The 22,302-nt window shown below is 50.9% G+C and overlaps 1 protein-coding gene across 3 annotated transcripts in view; it reads left to right on the top strand.

Annotated features, from left to right (window-relative positions):
* CRTAC1 (cartilage acidic protein 1) overlaps nt 1-22,302 on the top strand; it is a 153,651-nt gene that overhangs the window by 75,686 nt on the left and 55,663 nt on the right. For all 3 annotated transcript variants that reach the window (XM_021074420.1, XM_021074418.1, XM_021074419.1), the window contains exon 3: nt 20,170-20,366. In XM_021074420.1, the coding sequence (XP_020930079.1) occupies nt 20,170-20,366 (197 nt within the window). The remainder of the gene's footprint in view (nt 1-20,169; nt 20,367-22,302) is intronic.

The following is a 22,302-nucleotide window of genomic DNA, read 5'->3' as shown; positions in this document are numbered from 1 at the left end:
GGCAGGAGAGCATCCCTTTGCCACTTACATAGCACCTTGCAGGGGGTTGTGCTTGGCCACTGAGGCAGCAGCTGCTTACTACAAGGTCACCTAGAACCACAGGCATCCATAAATAAACCTTTGTGATTATCAGAGATGTCAAGAAAGTCCTGCCCCTCCCTCCCAGGACCAGCTTTTGCAAGTTTCATCATCATAGCCTCTTGGGGGAACTCCTGTCAGAGGCAATGACTGCACCTTGAATTCATCACCACGTCGGGAACTGACCTTGTGGACATGAGTGTGCATGACAGCATCCTCATCCAGGAACCCAGAAAAGTGACATTGCATGACATTGCATGCCACCCCTCTCCTCTAGAAGCCCTAGTGAGGGAAGAACAGCTGGACCCACCTGTTCTGGAGAAACAGCTTCACTTTCAAGAGGTCCTAGGTTGAATATCAAGCAAACTGATCAGTAGAGAAATGCATACACCAATGACGATAACGATGAAAATACTACATTTTCTTTACCGAGCACTTTTCAAGCATTAGAGGTACACTCGTCGTCTGGTCCAGTTCTCATGCCAACCCTTCAAGGTAGATAGTGCTATTATTTCCTCTGCACAGATGAGAAACATGTTCAGAAAGGTTAGGTAACTTGCCCAAGCACACAGAACAAGGACAGCAGAAAGAGGCTATTTGAGCCCAGGGGTATCTGTCTCCTGGGGTGGGGGCGGGGGAGCTCCTAAACCTGGACCGATGCCCAGATATCACCAGGCAGTGGATGTTTGTGGTTTACAAACTTTATTTTCTCAGCCTAACACTTTGGAGCACAAAGAAATCTTCTGCAGCCTCTTAACATCTAAGACAGACCAGAGTCGGGGAAGGGCTGTGGTGGGAAAGGGCTCAGGACCCAGAGCCGTCTCATCCTCTTTCCCAGGGATCCTTGGGGGCCACACACCAAAAGCCTCTGGTGGAGCTGAAGGAGTCTGGACTCAGAGCGTCTGGTCTTTCTCTGTGTGGGCAATACAGGTATTGGCCTTCCAGAGTTGCTGGGAAGACTAAATGAGCTAATAATGCCTATGAAGCACCTAGCAGGCTCCCCGGCTCCTACTAGGATTATCTGACCTGGTATGTCTTATGGAAAACTAAGAGTTAACTCAGAGGGGGCTGTAGTGGGTTGAATGGTGATTCCCCCATAAAAGATACATCCATAGCTAAATGCCTGGATCTCGTGAACATTCTCTCATATGGCCAAAGATGTGCTTAAGCTAAAGACTTTCAGAAGAGCTTGTCCTGGATTATCCAGGTGGGCTCTAAATGCAAACATTCCCTTAAAAGAAAGAGGCAGAGGGGGCTGGAAAGAGGGGGAGGTAACGTGACTCTGGAGGCAGAGGTTCCAGGGAGGTGGCCACAGGCCAAGCAGCGCCTGCAGCCACAAGAAGCAGAAAGAGACAAGAAGAGTTTCTCTCCTGGAACTTCTGCAAGCAGTGCAGCCCTGCCCCCACTTTGATTGCGGGTATCCGGCCTCCAGAACCAAGAGCGAGCCCATGCCGTTTTCAGCCATCCAGGCTGTGGTCCTGTTTGTTGCGGCAGCCACAGGGGACCGGCCCAGGGCTCACTGCCCCGCTGCCCCAGCGTACGCTCTGTAGACCAGGATTGCTTCACACCAAGGTGGGTGCTTGGGGCACCTTCTGGGGACCTGGGAATAAGACAGCAAAGAGGTACACCTCACTCATGGACGCAGGCAAGCAGGCTTTGTCCGGAGTCCTCTCGGCTCCAGCAAAACCTTTGCAAGGGTGGAATCTCCCCGTCACAGTAGATACCCACCTGGGCCCCCACTCTCCTCCTAAACCTCAGCTCCAGCAATCACGGTACAGGGTCAGTGGTTTGCAACACCCAGATTATCTTTTTTTTTTTTTGTCTTTTTAGGGCCACACCTTCAGCATATGGACGTTCCCAGGTCTAGGGGCCACAGCCACAGCTGGATCCAAGCTGGGTCTGCGACTTGCATCACAGCCCACGGCAACGAGATCTTTAACCCACTGAGCGAGGCCAGGGATTGAGCCCACATCCTCGTGGATATTAGTCGGGTTCGTTAACCACTGAGCCATGACAGGGAACTCCCAGATTTTCATTTCTGACAGCAGGTCTGAATTTATCTGTTGAGTCCAATGACTGACTGTGCAGACAGGAGCCTTAGTTGTGCTGTCACCTTGGAGCCTCATCACCATCCCCAGCCAGGCCCAGAGGGGGCTCTCAAGACAGCCGTCATGCCTCCTGGATGCTGCTCTCACCACAGTGCCTCCTCTCTCCTTTCACTTGACTGCCAGCCTTGAACATTGAACGTGGAGCTGAGCCAGGTCAGGTGACTGCGGCCACATGGGGCTTGTGTGCCCTGGGGTCCGGCCAGGTCATGCCATGTTCCTTAGCTGCAAAGCCATTGCCCACCCCCAGGTGGTTCCCCAGCAGCCAGGCCATGGATACTTCTCCATGGAGAGCCATCTGGCATTGATTTTTTTCATCTACACCTTGGAGAATTTGCCAGAGCCACAAAGGAAAGAAGCAGTAACTCTTCTTTGGCCGCCACACCTGCTGAGGGGCTGTCACGGGCTGGTTCTGCACTCCCTGATATAATTTGGAGAGAGCTTTGCTGAAAGGAATCCCCGGTCTAGTTAAAATAATATGTTAGTTCATGGATGGAAGAAAAATGAGGCCTTATGGTTGGGTAAAAAGAAACTAGAATTTAGAGTCAGAGGAAGCAAATTCAAGACCCAGCCCTGACACTTTGTGGCTGTGTGATGGGCATGTGACTAAGCCCTGGCCTTAGTTTTGCAATTAAAGGGGGAGAGGAGATAAGTAATGACCCCCACTGGATGGCTGAGAGGATTAAATCGTACATAAGAATAAACCAGAAGGCACTAGGCAACTGCACCTTCACACACACACACACACACACACACACACACACACACACATCCTGAGCCCAGGTGGTTTTGTGTTTGAGGCCTGAGATCTGGGCCAGCTTAGCCCAAGCCAGACATCATTCCACTAAAGGACCCCTGTTGCAGGCCAGCCTCCTTGCTATTCATTGAAGCTCCGTGTCAAGAGAGACCTCCAGCCGGGCTCCTATCACACGTTGCCCCTTCTCCACTTGTTGTACATTGAATTTCAAAAGATGCGGGCTGGTTTGCTCTTATCTCTAAAAGAGAGTGTTATGGTCCATGTCTGTCTTTCTGAAGAAACCAAATGCAGACATCAAAAGGAAAAGAAGAAAGCTCGTGCCATCCCCAAGGGCTGAGTGCTGGCAGATGCCTAGGCCTGATCTGACCTGTGGGGGGGGAACAACGTGGGCAGTGCAGCAGAGGGCTGGGCCCTCCTGGCCCTGGGAAGGGGTGGTGGCACGAGGAGGAGAGGGGAGGGTTCATAGGAAAAGGCTAATGAAAAGCATCGCTGGTTTCCTACCCTGCTCTGAGCAGGACGCTCCAGTAGCTGGGCCCTGGGCTGGGCTCTGCTCAGGAGCCCAAAAGAATGCGTGGTCCGCCGGGAGTCTATTCAGCTCCAGAAGAAGAGCTGGGACGGCTGAGGTCAATGTGTCTGGTATCCATCACCGTCAGGGAGGACAAGCATCCACAGCGTGGATGGGAGACTCAGATGCATTGTCTATTAGTCAATAATATAATCCTCCTAGGTATTTATACGGTAGCTTGTTTTCTACCTGTTCGGCTGTAGGGATGGTGTTATAAACCCCTAAATAGCAGAGGTGACAGCTATCCAAATCCTTTCATACTGGACTCAGAACATCACATGTCAGGAGTTCCCGTTGTGGCTCAGTGGTTAACGAATCTGACTAGGAACCATGAGGTTGCAGATTCGATCCCTGCCCTTGCTCAGTGGGTTAACGATCCGGCATCGCCGTGAGCTGTGGTGTAGGTTGCAGACACGGCTCAGATCCTGCATTGCTGTGGCTCTGGCATAGGCTGGCGGCTACAGCTCTGATTAGACCCCTAGCCTGGGAACCTCCATATGCCGTGGGAGCAGCTCAAGAAAAGGCAAAAAGCCAAAATATATATATATATATACATAATAATAATATTACATGTCAGCTGGTCCTTCCTGGGTCTTGAGGAGGTCGGAAGGACTCAGTGGGGTGGGCCTCATGGTTTGGTGAACAACAACAAAAAAAACCACCTGGGAGTTTGTTTGAAATACTGATCCTTGAGCTCCGGAATTTGCATGTTTAATCAGCTCTCCAATGCAAGTGGTCTCCAGGCTACTCTGAGAAGTTCTGATCCAGACCAGCCCTTGAATGTGCACCTGAATTACTGGGGCATCTTGAAAATGCAGGTTCTGACTCAGAGATCTGGCGCTGGAGATTCTGCGTTTTCAACATGCTCCCAAATGTTGCTGGTGCCCCCTGCCCCCACCCCCACTTTGAGGAGCACAGTGCTATCTACCAGCTAGTCCTCAGCAGTCAGGAGGTGCCAGTTCCTGCATAGTCTTTAATCTAGATGGATGGTTCAAATATAAAATGTCTGCATTACCTAATATCTCAGATTATAGTTATGTCCCTTTCATTTGTGATTAAAATGACAGTTTATTTTGAATTGCCAGTCAGGTAGGTAATTTTTATACAGTAAGCGCTTTAAAGAATGAATATCTAGGTACATTTGATACCTTCTCACGTATACTTAACACATAGCATTTTCTATCCCTAAAACTTTAATGCACATTGGCTCCAACAGCCAGATTCTGATTAGCGTTAATGCACGGCTAAGGGAATTCAAGCCAGCTTGGCAACAAAGACCCCTCTGAACGAACGCCTTTCATAGTTGGCAGCTTTCTATTTTTTTAAAGCAAGAGACTCTTCTAGGACTCTTTCCTTCAAATCAAAATGAAGAGCTTAATTCATCAGTTAACACTCCCTAGCAACTGGAAGGCTTTTGCTGCTTCCTCCAACCATTCTTTCTCAAGACACAACCAGGCGTGCCCCCATGAGTTGCAGCATGAGCGAAAAGTGGGAGGAACTCGATTTTCCCCCTGGGAGGGGATAGCCAAGGTGCACAGGGCATAGGGTCCAGAAAGCAGAACGACACATCCATAGGGTCTGGACAGAGCCCGTGGAGATCCCAGGGGTCAAGGGGAACAGACGCCAACACCTAACGAGCAAGGGAGGGGGCTCCAGCAGTGACTTATGTTAACAGTTCCAAGCAGAGAGTCATCACAGGGGCCTGCACCCAGCCACCGTCTGAGCCCGGACTCTGGCGGGACAGAGCCCTGGGCTAGAAGGACAGGCCTTTTCTAAGCTGAAGATGTGGCCATCTCCATCCCGCCATCAGCCGTGACCACCGGAGCCCACGTGGACCTTGTCTTCACATGACTAGCCTCTGCCCTCACCAGGGCCTGTGACCCGTGTCTGGTGACCTGTGTCTCCTTGCTTGTCCAATCCAGGCCTCAGGCCGGGCTGACTTGGAGCAGCCGCCTGCATCCCTCACATCCAGGGCAGCGCCCGGCTCCAGACTTCCTCCCAGTGAAGAAAACCATGGCTGCCTCTGAGCAGGCCCTCAGCAAGGTCCTGCCACCTCCGTGTCACAGGGCATCCCTGCAGCTTGACGGGCCTATCATTCAGCTCCTGTCAAATAGAGTAGAAGAGCCAGGGTTCCCAGGGGGCTCCGAAGGCCGCCTCTGCTGCAAGCAACAGCCATAGTGTGTGTGTGTGTGTGTGTGTGTGTGTGTGTGTGTGTGTGTACTCACACATGCAAAACCTACAGCCGTGTCGAGGTTTACATGTGCTAGCTCATCTGACCTTGAGGTAGAGCAAATATTATTAGCCCTGCTTTATAGATGAGGAAACCGAATTATGGGAACTGTACGTAAGCAGGTTCCTTTCTGCTGGGGGCCAGAAGAATAAAATATAGTCTAGAACTCCTTGGAGCTCACAGTCTTCTGTGCTCAAGGCTACCCAGGTAATAATCATAATAATTCATTCTATCAAAAATATTTATCACGTTGCCATTATGTGTAAGGCACCGCGTGTGTATGAGAAGACAGGCTCACTAACTAGTGTTTATTGAACTTTGGTTCTGTGCTCAGCACTGTATTGACTGCTTTGCAAGCTTTATCTTCATCCTCGGCACAACCCATGGCAGGGCAGCTGGCATCAGGAAGCTGAGGCTTGGACAGGCTGGGTGAGTCGTTCAAGGGCACCCCAGCAGCTGGAGAGTTGTGAGCAGGGATCTGCCCTTGGGTGATCTGACTTATTGCCCCCACAGAACCACCTCACTCCTGAGAGAAGATGCTCCTACCACCTTTACCCAGCCACTCCCAAGGACTGGAGGCAGGCATCTCCCATTCCAGATCTGAGACTGCCCTTCACCTGCCCCCACCCTGAGCCAGCCCTACCTGTACTCCACCTCTCCCTGGGCTGGCCTCCAGTCCCCGCCTCCCTGCGGTGATTGCTCCACCCCTGGTGCTCTGTGTCTTTTCTGCAACCTCAGAGAAAGATCCAGTTTTGACCCTGCCCTCTGTCTCTCACCACCCCTCAAGTTGTCCGACTTTACCCTCTGGGGTGGCGCATCCTGCCTGTCCCGTTTACGTGGAAAATAGCCACGTCCTAGCTCCTCAGCTAAGAAGCTCACCTCTTATTAACCTTATGAGCAGACCGACGTCTCTGGGCATCCACTCTCCAGTTGCTCTCTTCCACCCCATCGTGTCTTCTTAGCCCATCTGCTGGTACTTTAGCCTGTTCCCTTCCACCTGCTATGCAGTCTTCCCCATGTCCCTCTAAACCCACTGCCTTCCTGGGCCTTCTCCTCTGGCCCATCCCTTGGCCCTGTGTCCTGGCCCTCAACCTAGGGCTTCCTGAGCCTTCTTTCCTCAGTGAGGCATCTGCCCTGCTGCCCATCCTCTCTCCTGCACCCTCAATCCGGCTCCTCTCTCCTCTGTAATGAAACAGCTTCCCGGAAGGTTGTTGGGAACTTCCATATTGCCAGATCCACTTCCTGGTTCCAATTCTTGGCCTTTTTGACCTTTTGAGAGCATTAAGCACCGTTGGCCTCACCTCTCTTGTTAACTCTTGTTTTCCCCATTTCTGTGCCTTCTTGACCCTGCTCTGTCTTAGGAGTCATTTGTGTGCAAGAAACAGGAACCTGCCCAAGTTAGCTCAGATGAAGTTTGGGGGATAATTCAGTGGAATTTTTATCTTCTGCACTGTTGTTTCAGTTCTCTCCCTGGCCGATCCTTCAGGTCCACAGCCGCTAGACAACTCTTTTCAAATCAGCACTTTGATGTCATGGTCCCCCCTGTTCAGAATCCTTCAGCAGCTCCCCATTTCCTACCAGATAAAATCTAAACACTTGGTTTGCATGTTGCATCTTCCATAATCTTCTGCCATGTGCTTTCCAGTTTGCTGCTACTCTTTCCCACAGTTGTCCAACCCACACCTCTGTGTCATCAGCTACTCTACCCTCTCTTCCCTAACCATGTTTTTTTTTTTTTTCTTTTTGTCTTTTTGCCTTTTCTAGGGCTGCTTCCTGTGGCACATGGAGGTTCCCAGGCTAGGAGTCGAACGGGAGCTGTAGCTGCCAGCCTACACCACAGCCACAGCAATGCAGCATCTGAGCCACATCTGCTACCTACACCACAGCTCACGGCAACGCCGGATCCTTAACCCACTGAGTGAGGTCAGGGATCGAACCCAAAACCTCATGGTTCCTAGTCGGATTCGTTAACCACTGAGCCACGACGGGAACTCCCCCTAACGATGTTTTCCGCCCTCTGGTCTGCTTCATAGCTCACACCACTTCTTCTGTAAATTCCCAACTCATATATCTTCCATTAAAATTCCCTAACATCCTTCAAGTTCCTGATCAGATGAGCCTTCTTTTTTTTTTTTTTTTTTTTTTGCTATTTCTTGGGCCGCTCCCGCGGCATATGGAGGTTCCCAGGCTAGGGGTCGAAACGGAGCTGTAGCCACTGGCCTACGCCAGAGCCACAGCAACGCGGGATCCGAGCCGCGTCTGCAACCTACACCACAGCTCACGGCAACGCCGGATCCTTAACCCACTGAGCAAGGCCAGGGATTGAACCCGCAACCTCATGGTTCCTAGTCGGATTCGTTAACCACTGCGCCACGACGGGAACTCCCAGATGAGCCTTCTTTATGAAGACTGCTGCAACAGAAGTGACCTTTCCTCCTCTGAAAGCTTGGGGTTGGGGTCACTGCTTATTTGCCATATTAGGTTGGAGGCAGAGAATTGGTCGTGGACCATGTGGTGTGACCAACCTAGAAATAGGATCCCAGAAGAAAGAATGAACTCGTTGGAGAATGATTGGTTTATCGTTTTCACTCTTCAAGAAGAGTGAATGGAGTTCCCGTCATGATTCAGTGATTAATGAACCTGACTAGTATCCATGAGGATGTGGGTTTGATCCCTGGCCTCACTCAGTGAGTTAAGGATCTGGCGTTGCCGTGAGCTGTGGTGTAGGTCATAGACTTGGCTTGGATCCCATGTTGCTATGGCTGTCCTGTAGGCTGGCTGCTACAGCTCCAATTGGACCCTTAGAGTGGGAACCTCCACATGCCATGGGTGTGGCCCTAAAAAGACAAAAAAAAAAAATTAAAAAAAGAAGAGTTCTCGTCATGGCTCAGTGGTTAATGAATCCGACTAGGAACCATGAAGCTGTGGGTTCAATCCCTGACTTTGCTCAGTGGGTTAAGGATCCTGAATTGCTGTGGCTGCGGCATAGGCCAGTGGCTACAGCTCCAATTAGACCCCTAGGCCTGGGAACCTCTACATGCCAAGGGAGCAGCCCTAGAAAAGGCAAAAAGACAAAAAAGAAAAAAAAAAAGAGTGAAGCATCCATAAGCTCCTTACCCCACCATCCTGCTGCCAAATTGGCCTACCTCCTTAGACAGAGGCAAAGACCAACAGGAAAACTTCTAGATTATTACGACATGAAGGAGAGAAAGTTAGAGTAGATCTTTAAAGTATTTTGTGGCCCAGCAGTTAAACGTGACCTAGCCGAATCCACAGGTTGGTCACAGAGTTGGGCCAGAGCTCCCCTTGTGTCCCCCAAGCTCCACACTGGGCTGTCACTGCCCACTCTCAGCGCCCTCCTGCCTCCTGCCTCCTGCCACCAGCAGTGCTGCCTGGAACAGAGGCATTAGCAGGAAGCCAAGGACTAGAACCATTTCCAGAACATAGGGAGTCAAATATTCATTCTACTTTGTGTCTTTATCACCTTTGGGGGCTTTGAGAGGGAAGTGGGGGGACCTTGAGATGTATCTGGAGGACACAGGGCTCGGTGGTGCCAGGGAACTCCTGCCTTCCATCAGAAGGCCCTGGCAAGCTTGTGCTCCAGCAGTACAGACCCAGATGAGTGACTGTCTCTATAGAGACACACGGCTCATCCTTCCTGGCCCTTCTTCTCCTAAAAATGTGTGGCTCCCCAGAGGCTGCCGTCAGGAGCTTTGGTCCTAGTTGAAGGCTGTCAACCAGAGGCTCCAGTTCCCGGCTCTGAGGATGGACATGTGAGGCACCTGGCCTAGTGGGAGCCCTTTCCTGGGGTTTCCGTGTTGGAACTGAGAACTGAGGAAAGCAAGCCTCTCCACTTGGTGCTGAAGCTGAGGTGTGAGGCTGAGCATGTACACAGTCATGACTTGCGAAAAAGAATGGTGTGAGAGGCGAGACCGACAGAGAAGAGGGAAGGGGGCAGGAGGAAGGAAGTCCTGATGACCTCTTGGTCAGAACCCTGGTTCCAGGCGCCCTTGCTCTTCTGGTTGGTTGGACAACTGAGCCAATAGCTTCTGCAGTCAGTTCGGGTGGAGTGCTTGCCACTTGCAACCAAAGAATCCTGGTTAACCCAGCCTTCATCTGTCACCTGAATCCCTCCTTTGATAATCTATGGAATCCCTGCCTCGCTGTCTTCCTCTTTTCTTGAGATAAACATGCCTTGAGGGATGGAGGCATGGTCTCCAGCACCAGCAGCAGCACCATCACCATCAACACCCAAGACTGAGGACCTGTCTTTTCCTGGCATCATCCTAGGTTTGGAGGGGATAGAGCTGCACATGGTAGTCTCTGCCTTCTGGGTGCTTCCATGCTCATCAAAATATAAGAAGGTCCAAGGACACAGAGCACATGCTGAGCATAGATCTTTTTTAGAACAAGGCATAAATCAATCAGTCTGTGTGGAATTTTTACCAAACACAGACACTCATCACTGCAGGTTATTCTGACCTTTTGGTGCCAAACAGCCCTTTCCCGAAACACCATCCACCCCTGAGGACAAAAGGTTTTTCTCCTTCATCTTACAGCTACCTTCTTCTTCTTTGCACTGTATTTGTGCGGTGATCTTCTCCAGCTCGATGAGCTCCTAATTCAGGATCAAATTTGTTTGTTTGTTTTCCGAGATGCCCTTTCCAGACTCATCCAATTTACTCCCCTGTAAAATCCCCAGCCCCAGATTTCTTATCATGGCTAGAAAGCTCCCATTACCAGAGTCTCCATTCCTTTAAATGAATGTGGGGCCTCTGGATGTCTCCTCTTCTAGGATGCAATCTGTGACTCTCCTGTTGGAATGCTTTCCCATATGTTTTCTGGTCCTATTTAACTTCAATGGCTTTCAAAGAATTAAATTTGTAAAAGGAAAAAAAGAGCACTGCCCACAGTCTCAAAGAAATGATTCATGTTCAAGGCTGTACGTTCAAAATGGGAAGCAGATATGGCTAGAAAGGGCAGAAGCCTGCAAAGGATGAGTAGAGAAAACAGGGGTTTGGGGAATCCTCGTATTTCTCATTACCCTTCCACCCTTAGGTGCTGCACAGATCCTCAGATAGTCTGAGACCCAAGTATCAATCAGGCCTCCCTTGAGGAGATGTACCTACTGTGAATGCAAATGGCTATTCTAGAAAATTCTACGGATTAATGAGGAAAGTTTTTTCCTACTTTCCAGGGGTAAATTCCTCTTCCCCTTAGGTCTGAAAGGATAGGCCATCATTATCTATTTCTTTTCCCCAAAGGTAGCTAGCTAAAAACAAGCTATCCTTTCTCACAGTTCTGCAGGTCAGGAATTTAGGCAGGATCAGCTGGATTGGGGGGGGGGGGGGGTTTCCGTGCGACAACCGTTGGTGTCACTCACTCAGAGCTGGTGTCACTCATTCAGATGTGTTCAACTGTCAGCTGGGTTGGGAGGCCCAGGACGTCCGTCTTCATTCACATGCTGGTGCCTCTCTGCTCTCCCGCATGGCCTCCCCTGGGGCTAGAGGGGGCGTCCTCAGAGCATGGTTGTCTTGAGGTAGTCAGACTTCTTGCATGGTGACTGGCTTCCCCCAGAGACCAAGTGGAAGCTGGTAGCCTCTTCAAGGTTGGGCTCAGAACCGGCCCACATTCTGCCCGTCGAGTCAAGTCACAAAGGCAGCTCTGACTCAGGGGAGGGAAAATAGATTCCACCTCTTGAAGGGTGGAGTAGTAGGTGCCCACAGAAAAGAAAGAAAACGATGGTGGCCGTCTTTGGAGATCAGCTGCCACAAGCTAGTTACCGCTTTACTCACTCGGAGGGCACGCGCTCATTTCTGACTCCTCGATAAAAACCCTGTGTGTTAGAAAGAACACTGTTCTCATCTCACAAAACTCTTCACAGTCTTTCTTCTCCACAGATTATTTTGCCCCGCAGTCGCCATCCTAAGACCTCACATCTTCCTTCTATTCAGCTGTACTCTCCCTGGATACTTGTTTCAGAAAATTGCATTCCAATTACTGACCTCAAATTAATTTTCACTAGAGCTTATTTTAATTTTATGTTCTGTTATGATAGTGATCACTTAGAACTTGCAATATACCCATAATATAAGGCTGACAACCCTTTAAAATCTTTTTCTGCAAAGAGTCAAATGGTAACTATTTTCAGCTTTTGGGCCATGGAGTCCGTGTTGCAGCTATCCTGCTCTGTCATACAGCAAAAGCAGCCTTGAAAATGCATAAATGAATGAGCAAGTCTGTGTTCCAATAAAACTTTATTCGCAAGTATAGGCAGCAGGCCTGATTCAGCCCGAAGGCCTTGGTTTTGCTGATCCCTGCTCTAGACTAAGGCATGGGTTTGTCTTTCAATGTATGTTGTCTAATGATTAGCTGTTTGACTTTCAGAAAGTCACTCATCTCTGAAATCCACTTTCTTCATCTATAAAATAAAGATATTGATGTAACCAAGAATAAAATACTCCCTTGTGCTGGTAGTTCTGAAAATGCCACACATCTTTACACATCTTTGAAGGAAATGCCCAGAATGACCACAACATGGGTTGCTTCTCCATGGTAATATCTCAGATCCCTGCTGATACTTCCATGACTTTGCATCTTTCCAGGGGTCTCTCTATGTGTCTCTTTAGGTCTATGTAGCTTCCCTTCCATGTGTCTCTGTGTCTATACAGGCCAGTCTCTTCATCTGTGTTTACAGTGTTTTTCTTTCTGTGCTCAGGGCTTCATTGCCCCTCAGCTTCCATTTTTGTCTCTACTTACGTGTCTCTTTCTTGCATTCTTTGTGTATATGTACATCTGTCTCATCTCTCTGCATCTCTCTGCTGATTATAAGGCTGAATAGCTATTCATTTTTCATTATTTTTCTTTTTAATTAAAAAACTCCCTATTCTCAATTTTCAAATAGTGTATTTTATATATTTTTCAAATTTGAGGAAATTTCCTATTTACGTGCAATGAGACAGCATATGTAAAGCATTTAGCACACTATATATATATATAGTAGGTACCTAATAATCCTTGCAACTGGCTGCCTTGTAATGTAATGTAACTGCCTGAGTGATTTTTTTTCCCCACATGGGTCAACGATTCTCAACGAGAAAACATTTTGTCCTCTGCATTTATCTGTAACATAACATATCTATAACATTTATCTATAGCATAACATATATCTATCTGTATCTTGTTGCTCTCTCTCACCCTTACCTAGGACACCAGCCCTTGGCCTCCTACTCGTCATTACTATGTTCATACCTCTCTTGGGAACTAATGAAAGTAGAGGATCAGAGACCAGGCAAGAAACTGAGAGCTCACTGGCCTTTTTCTCGGCCACCCAATGTTGATCTGGTACCTTCCACAGGTTTTTCTCTCTTTCATTTGTTCTACAAGTATTTACTGAGCACTCGTTATGCCCTCGGTGATGGGGAGACAGAAATGAACACAGCAGGCACAGCCCCTGCTCCCCTGAAGCTTATGGTTTCCTGGGAGGAGTGAGCAATAAATAGGCAACCAAACAAGAGTAGGACGGAGGGCGTGGTGACTGGCGTTCAGATGAGGGCAGGCTCTCTCCGAGATGCCTTTCAAGGTGAGACCTAAAGGTTGAGAAGCAGCTAGCCCAGGAGGGAGGTGGAAGGAGACTGTTCTGGCCAGAAGCCTGGGACCATGCCTCCTGGACCACCAGGAGCTGAAGGGGAATGGTGTGGCTGGAGGGGGTCCGCAAGGTGGGCAGCAGACCGAGCTAGGCTCCCAGGCCAGGCATGATGCAGGGTTCTGGGTTTCATTCGGACATACTGGGAAACCACTGCAGGGTCCCGGACAGGAGAATGGCTGATCTGATTTGTGTGTTTAAAAGATGATTCTGAGAGTTCTGGTCGTGGCTCAGAGGAAACGAATCTGACTAGTATCCATGAGGACACAGGCTTGATCCCTGGCCTCATTCAGTGGATTAAGGATCTGGCCTTACCATGAGCTGTGGTGTAGGTTGCAGACACGGCTCAGATCTGGCATTGCTGTGGCTGTGGTGTAGGTTGCAGATGCGCTTTGGATCCCGTGTTGCTCTGGATGTGGCATAGGCCAGCGGCTACTGCTCCAATTTGAACCCTAGCCTGGGAACCTCCATATGCTGCAGGTGTGGCCCTAAAAAGACAAAAATAAATAAATAAATAAGATGGTTATGGTGTGGGGGAATTCCATTGATGGGGGACGTGGGGAAGCAGAGAAACGAGGTTCTCCAGAGCTGGTGGCGGTGGAGGAGGAAAGAAGAGAAAAGATTTGAAATGTTTTAAGAGGTAGAAATGACAGGATTGGCTGATGAATTATATGTGGAGATAAGGGGGTGGGAGAACCAAGGCTGCCACCAGCTTTCTGGCTTTGGTACTTGGATGCCCACGGCAGGGAGGAGGGGACCTGAGCGATCAATAGCTCCATTTCGGACACGTTGCACCAGAGATGACTGTGGGACGTGCAAGGAGAGATGTCAGGTAGGCAGTCGGATATATGAGTCTGAGCTTGGACTGGAGATTTGGGCTGGAGGTATAAATTTCGGAGCTGTCAGTCATGAGAATGGATATTATCCCCTAGTGAAAGGGGATGGGGAGACGAGAAGGGAGCCCAGAGCCCGGCCTGGCAATTCCAACATGAAGAGGCAGGAAGAGACCAAGGGAGACCTGCTGTGTAGCACAGAGAACTCTACCCCGTGTTCTGTGATAATCTGTGTGGGAAAAGAATTTGAAAAAGAATGGATATGTGTATGTTGTATCACAGCCTTGTAAATCAACCATACTTCAACAAAACATTTTTTTAAGGGAAGAAAAAGAAAAAAAACATAATTTATGTAAAAACAATTTTTAAGTCAAGAAAAAGAAAAAAACAAATTATGTAAAAACATAATTTAAAAAACATTTTTTAAAAAAAGAAAGAAAAAGAAACAGGGAGTTCCCATTGTGGTGCAGCGGAAACAAATCCAACTAGTAACCACAACGTTGTAGGTTGGATCCCTGGCATTGTTCAATGGGTTAAGGATCCAGCATTGCCATGAACTGTGGTATAGGTTGCAGACACAGCTCCGATCCTGTGTTGCTGTGGCTGTGGCATAAGCTGGCAGCTACAGCTCCGATTAGACCCCTAGCCTGGGCACCTCCATATGCTGTGGATGTGGCCCTAAAAAGGGCACAGGCCACTATGCCAAATTCAGCTGAGGGTCCCCAGGAGGTGGGACAGAAAGGGCATCCCTAGTTGCAGCCAAACAGAAAGTACCAATGATCATAAGCAAGGCAGCACTGCTAGAGTTGGGGGTGGGATGTGGATTGGGGTGGATGAATGGATGGAAAGAAACTGGAGACAGCTCATGAAGCAACTCTGAGTTTAATGATAAAGGGGAGGAAAGAAATAACCCAAACCTCCAGTAGATGAGAGATTACGGGTGGGAAGTTTGGGGATGAGAAATATTAGAGTGTGTCTGGAAACTATCAAAATCATTACTCTAGAGAGTGCCTTTTTTTTTTTAATAATGATGAGAACTTAAAATTGTGTAACTCTTCACAGTTTGCAAGGTGTTATCACAGACACTCTCTGTTATCCTCACAGAGTTACAGATGCAGAAGCTGAAGCTTAACAGAATTGAGTGACCAGCTCAAGGTCAGAGGCAGGAAGTGGCAGGCCCAGGGCCCCATGCCCAGGCTGCTCTTGTCCTAACCCCAAGGCTCCTCCCTATCCACAGCAGTCGAGTCCCAGGAGATGGCACGCACCTAAGAATGGGTTGTGCCCCGCTGGTATCTCGTCAGCAGACTTTCCATTGCCACCTAGCTTGTCCTGCTGGCCCAGCCTTTGATATTATGGAGTCAGTCATAACAGCTTTTCAAGAACACGGGACCTGCCCCGCTTCCTGTGTCTATTAAACTGAGTTCGAAGGCTCCTGAATTTCTACAAGTGCCCAACAGTCTCAGGCAGGTGTCGGAGAGGAGAACTGTGAAATCCCATACCCTTCATATCCAGCTGCCCAGACTTGTGGGCACTGACACCCCAGAGGGACTGTGCTGGGCTAGTGACTGTGGCTCACCTTGGAGCCTCATCGCCACGTCTACAAACTCCTAGGATTGTCATGAGGATGAAAGGAGATTGTGGGTATAAGGTGCTTGGAAGGGTGCTTGGCATGTGGCTTGCCACCTACGATGAGCTTCCTTCATCCGCTCCCTCGCTCACCCTCTCTGACAGACAGACCCTTGTGGGGGACCTGCTCTATGCCGGGCATGGCTCTAGGTACAGCAGATCCAGAGAGGCACCCACAGGCTTCCCGGGCTCCAGCATATGTTTTAACGAGGAGAAGTGATGTTGGCACACAAACAACTCTGCCTCGAGGGAAGAGGCAGGTGCCGAACACTGTGGGTGTCCGGGGAAGAGAAGATCACATCTTGCCCAGGCAGCCGGGGCGGGCTTCACGAGAGGTGGGTGGGGAGAAGGTCCCTGAAGAGGGGCCCGATGATAAGGAACCAAGTGGAGCCTCATCTTCATGGAGAAGAGGGGGAGGGGCTGAGGCTGAGGGTCCTGGGGGAGAGGGGAGAGGCTCGGATATCAGGACAGCAGACCCGGCCAAGGGCAGCCAGGTAGAGGGAAGGAGCGGCCCTGTGCCGTGGGTTCCTGGGATCCCTGCCTAGGAGCCATTGGTCTGGTTTGTGTCTCTGGTCCCTGGGGTGGGGGTGGGGAAAGCACAAGGGGCCAGGGTGTCAGGATGCCTCCCAGGCTGCCTTGTAGGTGGCGGGAGGACTCTGTGGCACGTGGGCACTGTGTAACAGATGGAGGAGTTTGGGCTGGCCTCGCAATCCCACCCCTGCCCCTTAGGGAGTGTCCTGGAACTAGCAGCCCCAGGTTCTTCAAAGAAGAGATGATCCGGGGCTGTCAGTTCCCCCAGGGCCACCACCGTGGGAACCTGTGTGCATGCCCGCCACCCCACATTCAGGGTGAAAGGACAGGCCTCCAATATGTGCAGAGGCCATGGTTTTTCACCTCCACTGTGAAGTGGCTCCAGGGGGTGGTACATACATTCTGGGAGACCTTAGGGCCGGGGGGCACAAAGAGGGATGGCAGTGCTGGGCTTTATATGACAGCTCCTCAGCCATAGCAGTGGGTGGGGGCGAGGACAGGACACACCTGCTCTGTCCGTCTCCTGAGATTCGTTAGACTCAAGGCCCTATTTCCAGAGCAATAGACCGAGAAGGGCTCTCACACGGCTGCAAGTCCAAGGCCTTTAAAACGTTGGCTCTGGAATCCCTTGTTTAAACAACATTTTATGGAATGTGGTGCATAAAATAAAAGGCACCAACATAGCGATGCTCTGGTTGAAACTGAGAAGGGGGCCCGGAGGCTCACCCCCCACGGCCACATCTGTCCACGCATTTCGTGACCCTCTGATTTAGCCCAGTTCTTATTTTGGAGAAGAGAAATTCAGAAACTAGACAGGGTAACTGACCCGCCTAAGGTCACAAAACTAATCTCTGGAAGAGTCAGGACCTGCCAAGAAACAAATGAAATCAAGGATGAGAATGTGCTTTATAAACTCTAAAGTGCTGTAGAAATGTAGGGTTATTATTATTCCACTTTACGTGAAGTTCTTGGTCATGTCTCATGTCACCACTTTGGGAAAAGGTACCAGAAAAAACAAAAAGACTTTAAAAAACAAAACCACAGAGGACCGAGTGTTGGTATCATGGGCAGCGTGGAAAGCGCACAGAATTGGACCCAAAGGCAGAAGCTCTGTGCTGCCACTTGCAAGCTGTGTAACCTTGGACGGCAGCTCCCTTTGCCTCTCTGACCCTCCCATTTCCTTTTCTGGGAAAATGCCTGGGGCTCGGGTGAGGCAATGCACGAGAAAGTGCTTTTAGCACGGCCCCGCGCCCCAGGACTGGACTGTCTCATGAGGAGCAGTAGCAATAGTTCACACAAGACCTGCAGGCTTTGAGGATTGGTATTTAGCACCCAGAAGGCCCTTCCTGTCCCTGGGGGCAGGTGCCAGCTGCTGACAGTGCTGGAACCCGTGTTCTGTCTCTGCCGCCTAGACACGTCCTATAGGTCACGCCGCGCCCTCGACGCGAAGCCCTCAGACATTCTTTGTCAAGGCATCTGAGCCGTGACCTTCCATCGCGGGCTGCTGACTCAGCCCCCAGTGAGCGCCGTCTCCCCTTGGCACACAGTGAATGCCAGAAGGCGCCTGGCCAGTCCCTCAGCACCGCCCCCCCAAACCTCACTGGCTCTGCATCTTGGTGATGAAGGAGGGGGCCAGATTGGATCTGTTTCAGGACAGCAAGAAGTGATTTCTCTCAAAGACCTTGGAGAGTTCTCTCCGCCCTCCTTGCGGTGCTCCCGGCCGAGGACCCTCCCGAGGCCGGCAGCGGAACTTCCCTCAGAATGTACACGCTCAAGTTAAAACAAAGGCAGGAGGCCGAGGACTAATGGATGGGGGTTGGCTGGTTTCCTTTGGAGAGCCCGGCATGCTGGTGCTCCAGGAGGTGGGAGGAGCCTTCAGACATTCACGACTGTGCTGCCTGGCGGTGACCTTGGACACACCACCTCCAGATGGAAAGGCAATGGGAAGAAATCGACCACAGGACACTTAAGCCCTTGTGACTCAGACGTGGGCTCTGAGGATTCACTCATTCACACAGTCAGAAAGGATTTATTGAGCACCTGTTGGGTGCCAGGCACTGTGCTAGGCCCTGGGGAACGCAACAGGCAAAAAGTCCTGACCTCCTGGCGCTGAAATTCTAGCGGGATGAGACAGGGAAGGAAGCCATGAAGTGGAAAATAGAGGCTTGTTGCTGGTGGTAAAAGCCATGAAAAGAGAGCAGCGGGGAGGGGTTCAGGGGAGCGATGGTTGCAAGTTTCAGGGATGTGGGCAGAAGGCCTGCCTCACAGAAAAGGGGCAGTAGAGCAAGGGCCTAAAGGAGGTGAAGGAGGGAGACAGCCATTTGACGGTCGGGGGTGGGGGGGGAGACATCGTGGGCAGAGGGAACAGCAAGTGCGAAGTCCCCGAAGCAAGAGCCTGCAGCAGAGAGGCCGTGTTGTTGCAGGAGAGTCTGGAGAGGAGAAATGAGGACTGAAGAGCACTTTAATCTTTTGCTTTGAGTTCCTCAGAAAACAAGGTCCAGCAGTCCACCTAACAACTTTGCCTGCGTTCACAGTCTTTTATCTGGGATACTGATTCAGACTACTGTTTTTTGGGGGGAGGTGGTGGTCTTTTTTGTCTGTTTTCTCTAGGGCCACACCCATGGCATATGGAGGTTCCCAGGCTAGGGGTGGAATCGGAGCTGTAGCCGCTGGCCTACACCACAGCCACAACATCACAGGATCCAAGCCGTGTCTGCCACCTACACCACAGCTCACAGCAACACCGGATCCTTAACCCACTGAGCAAGGCCAGGGAGCGAACCCACATCCTCATGGTTCCCAGTCGGATTTGCTAACCACTGAGCCACGATGGGAACTCGCCAGGCTACTGTTTAAAGGCTGGGACTTCATGTCAAGAGAGAGTATCAGAGTTCCCATCGTGGCTCAGTGGTAATGACCCCGACTGGTATCCATGAGGCTGTGGATTTGATCCCTGGCCTCACTCAGTGTTTAAGGATCTGGCGTTGCCATGAGCTGTGGTGTGGGTCACAGATGCAAATTGGATCCCGCGTTGCTGTGTCTCTGGTGTAGGCTGGCAGCTGTAGTAACTCTGATTTAACCCCTAGCCTGTGAACTTCCATATCCCATAGGTGTGGCCCTAAAGAGACCAAAAAAAGAGAGATTTTTCTTCCAAATGCACACAACAAAGCCTTCCACTCCTCCAGGGCTCACTCACACAAGGGCTCTTGGGATAGCAGAGAGGGCCTGGGTTCAAGTCCCAGCACCTGACGATTACTAGCTGTGTTACCTTGGGAAGGGCGCTCAACCTTTCTGAGCCTCACTTTCCCCAATGAAGTTCATCAGTTGCCTCATCTGAAAAAAATGGGTCAACAATGCAGCCACCCACATCTATCTCACTCCATTGTTGTTAGCTTTAAATTAATGAGATTATAAATATGAAAGTACTTTTGACATCGACATGGGCAAGATAAATGTCAGGGAGGTTTTTGTTTTCCTTGGCAAGGCCTATGGTAAGAGGCTTATCGCTGGTTGCCCACCCCCGCCCGCCATGCTGCTCCTTGTATTGTGTCCCACGCAGGCCTGTTGGGACAAAGTTGACTCTCACTTTGCCTGAGTCCATGTCTGATTCAGGGACACCAGTCAAACGCTCAGGGACCCCGAGGCCCAGGGTTCCCTGGAATACAATGGTTCCCTGGGAATGTTCTGGGCTGAATTGTCCCCGTGTTGACCTGCCCGGGGGACTCTGAGCCTGTTGGAATGGGGTGCGGGGGGAGCCCAGCTGCTCGTCACCGACGTCCCCTCCCCTTTCCTCCTGCAGGTACAATGGCCCCAACCTGGTTCTGAAGTATGACCGGGCCCAGAAGCGGCTGGTGAATATCGCGGTGGACGAGCGCAGCTCCCCTTACTACGCGCTGCGGGACCGGCAGGGCAACGCCATCGGGGTCACAGCCTGCGACATCGATGGGGACGGCCGAGAGGAAATCTACTTCCTCAACACCAATAATGCCTTCTCCGGTAAGGATTCGGGGCGTCCCCCTGGCTCCCCCTGCCTTCTTCCTCTCAGACCAGCCGTGGGTCAGGTTACTGTCACCAGCTTCTGCAGGCACGATCCCTCCTGCCTCCAGGACCTCGCTCTGTCCCAACAGGGACACCCCATGAGGACACCTTCTCTTGTGCATGATGCTTTTTCTCATCTCCCAGCCCCTGGCCCTGGAGATGCAGAAGGCCCATCCTCTCCCTCAGACTTCATGTCCTTGTCGCCTCCCAGCCCGAGCAGCCTCCCTCCACCCTCCTGACTCACCCTCCCCTTTCTCCCACTGCTGCTTGGCCCCTCAGCACTTCTCACGCCCGCAACCGGCAGGCAGCCCCCTGGCATTGCCCTCATGCTGCTTCCCAGAGACCTTTCTCAGCTGCTTTGAAATTCTTCAAGCCCCCCCGCCCCACGCTTTCACACACTCATTTTTTTACCCCCCATGCCTGCCGAGCACCTGCTCCGTGCCAGACGAGAGGTGCTAGGTGCTGGGATTCAACCTGGAGGAAGACAGACCTTGATGCCTGGGGCCTGTCCTAGCCCAGAGCGCCATCCCAGTTCCTTGGGCTCTTGGGTAAATGCAGACTCAGACTGAGCAGGCCTAGCTGGGCCCCGAGATCCTGCACTGCTAACACGTTCTCAGGCTCGGATGCTGCTGCTGGTCCAGGGACCACACTTTGAATAGGGAGGTCCTACCCACCAAGGAGTGGCTGAGGGAATTGATGCCCAGAGGCTGCATAATAGTCACAATAATGATAAGCGCTAATACTCCTGTAACGCTGCTACGTGCCAGGCCTGGATCTAAGCACTTTGTACTAATCATTTCATTTAAACCTCATAGCAGCTCCATTAAGTAGGTGCTGGTGTAGCCCCCTTTATAATTGTGGAAATGGGGGCACCAAGAGGTCACATGACTGCCCAAGGCCACATCACTTGCAAGTCCCAGGATTCAAACCCAAGTGTCTGACTCTAGATCCATCCTTTTAATCAACACACTCTACGGCCATCCAACGCCCTTGACGCCTAGAGAAGAGCCAGGCTCATAGTTGGTGCTCAGTGTTTCATGAGCTGGGGGCTGTGTTCTTAGGGCTACAGGTCAAAGTCTGTCCCATGGGGCCAGCACATCTGTAGGAAAGTCCCAGGCCACAGCTTCCTCCTGAAGGATGCAGGGCCTTGGGTCCCTGTGGGGTCAGTTGCATGTGCACTGGACTCTCCCAGATGGTCATAGCCTCTTAGGTTGGTCTGGACAACACCCTGTGGCTCAGACCTGTGAATTTACTATCCTGGACCCTCCCTACCTCCTGGAGGCAGGTGATCACTTAGCTATGGGGACCACCTTCCTTGCGCACGAGTGATCTCTCTCTGTCTCTGTCTCTCTCTGTCTCTGTCTCTCTCTCTGTCTCTGTCTCTCTCTCTCTCTCACACACACACACACACACACACACACACACGCACGCACACACGCAGGCTTTACCCTGAGCCCATAATGTTGCTCCTACTGGTTGCTGAGCCCACGCCAGGATCCAGCCCCAGACTGCCCCTACTGTTGAGCCCTGCCAGTTGCATGAATGGGAGGGGAAGAGGTTGGGGCTGGTGCCAGGGGCAGGGGCGGGCGGAGCTGACTGGCTGACAGCCAGCCTTGTGCAGCCAAGAAACAATGAGCCACAGCCCCGAGTGGTGTTTTATGGGTTTTCATCTCATCTTGCCACCAAGTGAGGCCTGAGAGATAGTAATTATCCCTACACAAATATCAGGGCATGATTACCCAGCTGGATTTACTGCCCTCTCTCCAACCAAGCCAAGATTGGATTAGGACACAATTAATTGATGGGCTGATCAACCCTTTAATGTGGGGCAAGGTCAGAAGGGGAACAGCAGCGAGGGACGGGACGCCGTGGAAGGGGTGAGTCCTCAGAAAGA

This window comes from Sus scrofa, chromosome 14, assembly GCF_000003025.6.
Source record: "Sus scrofa isolate TJ Tabasco breed Duroc chromosome 14, Sscrofa11.1, whole genome shotgun sequence".
Lineage (NCBI taxonomy): Eukaryota > Metazoa > Chordata > Mammalia > Artiodactyla > Suidae > Sus > Sus scrofa.
This window is presented reverse-complemented; position numbering and strand designations above follow the sequence as displayed.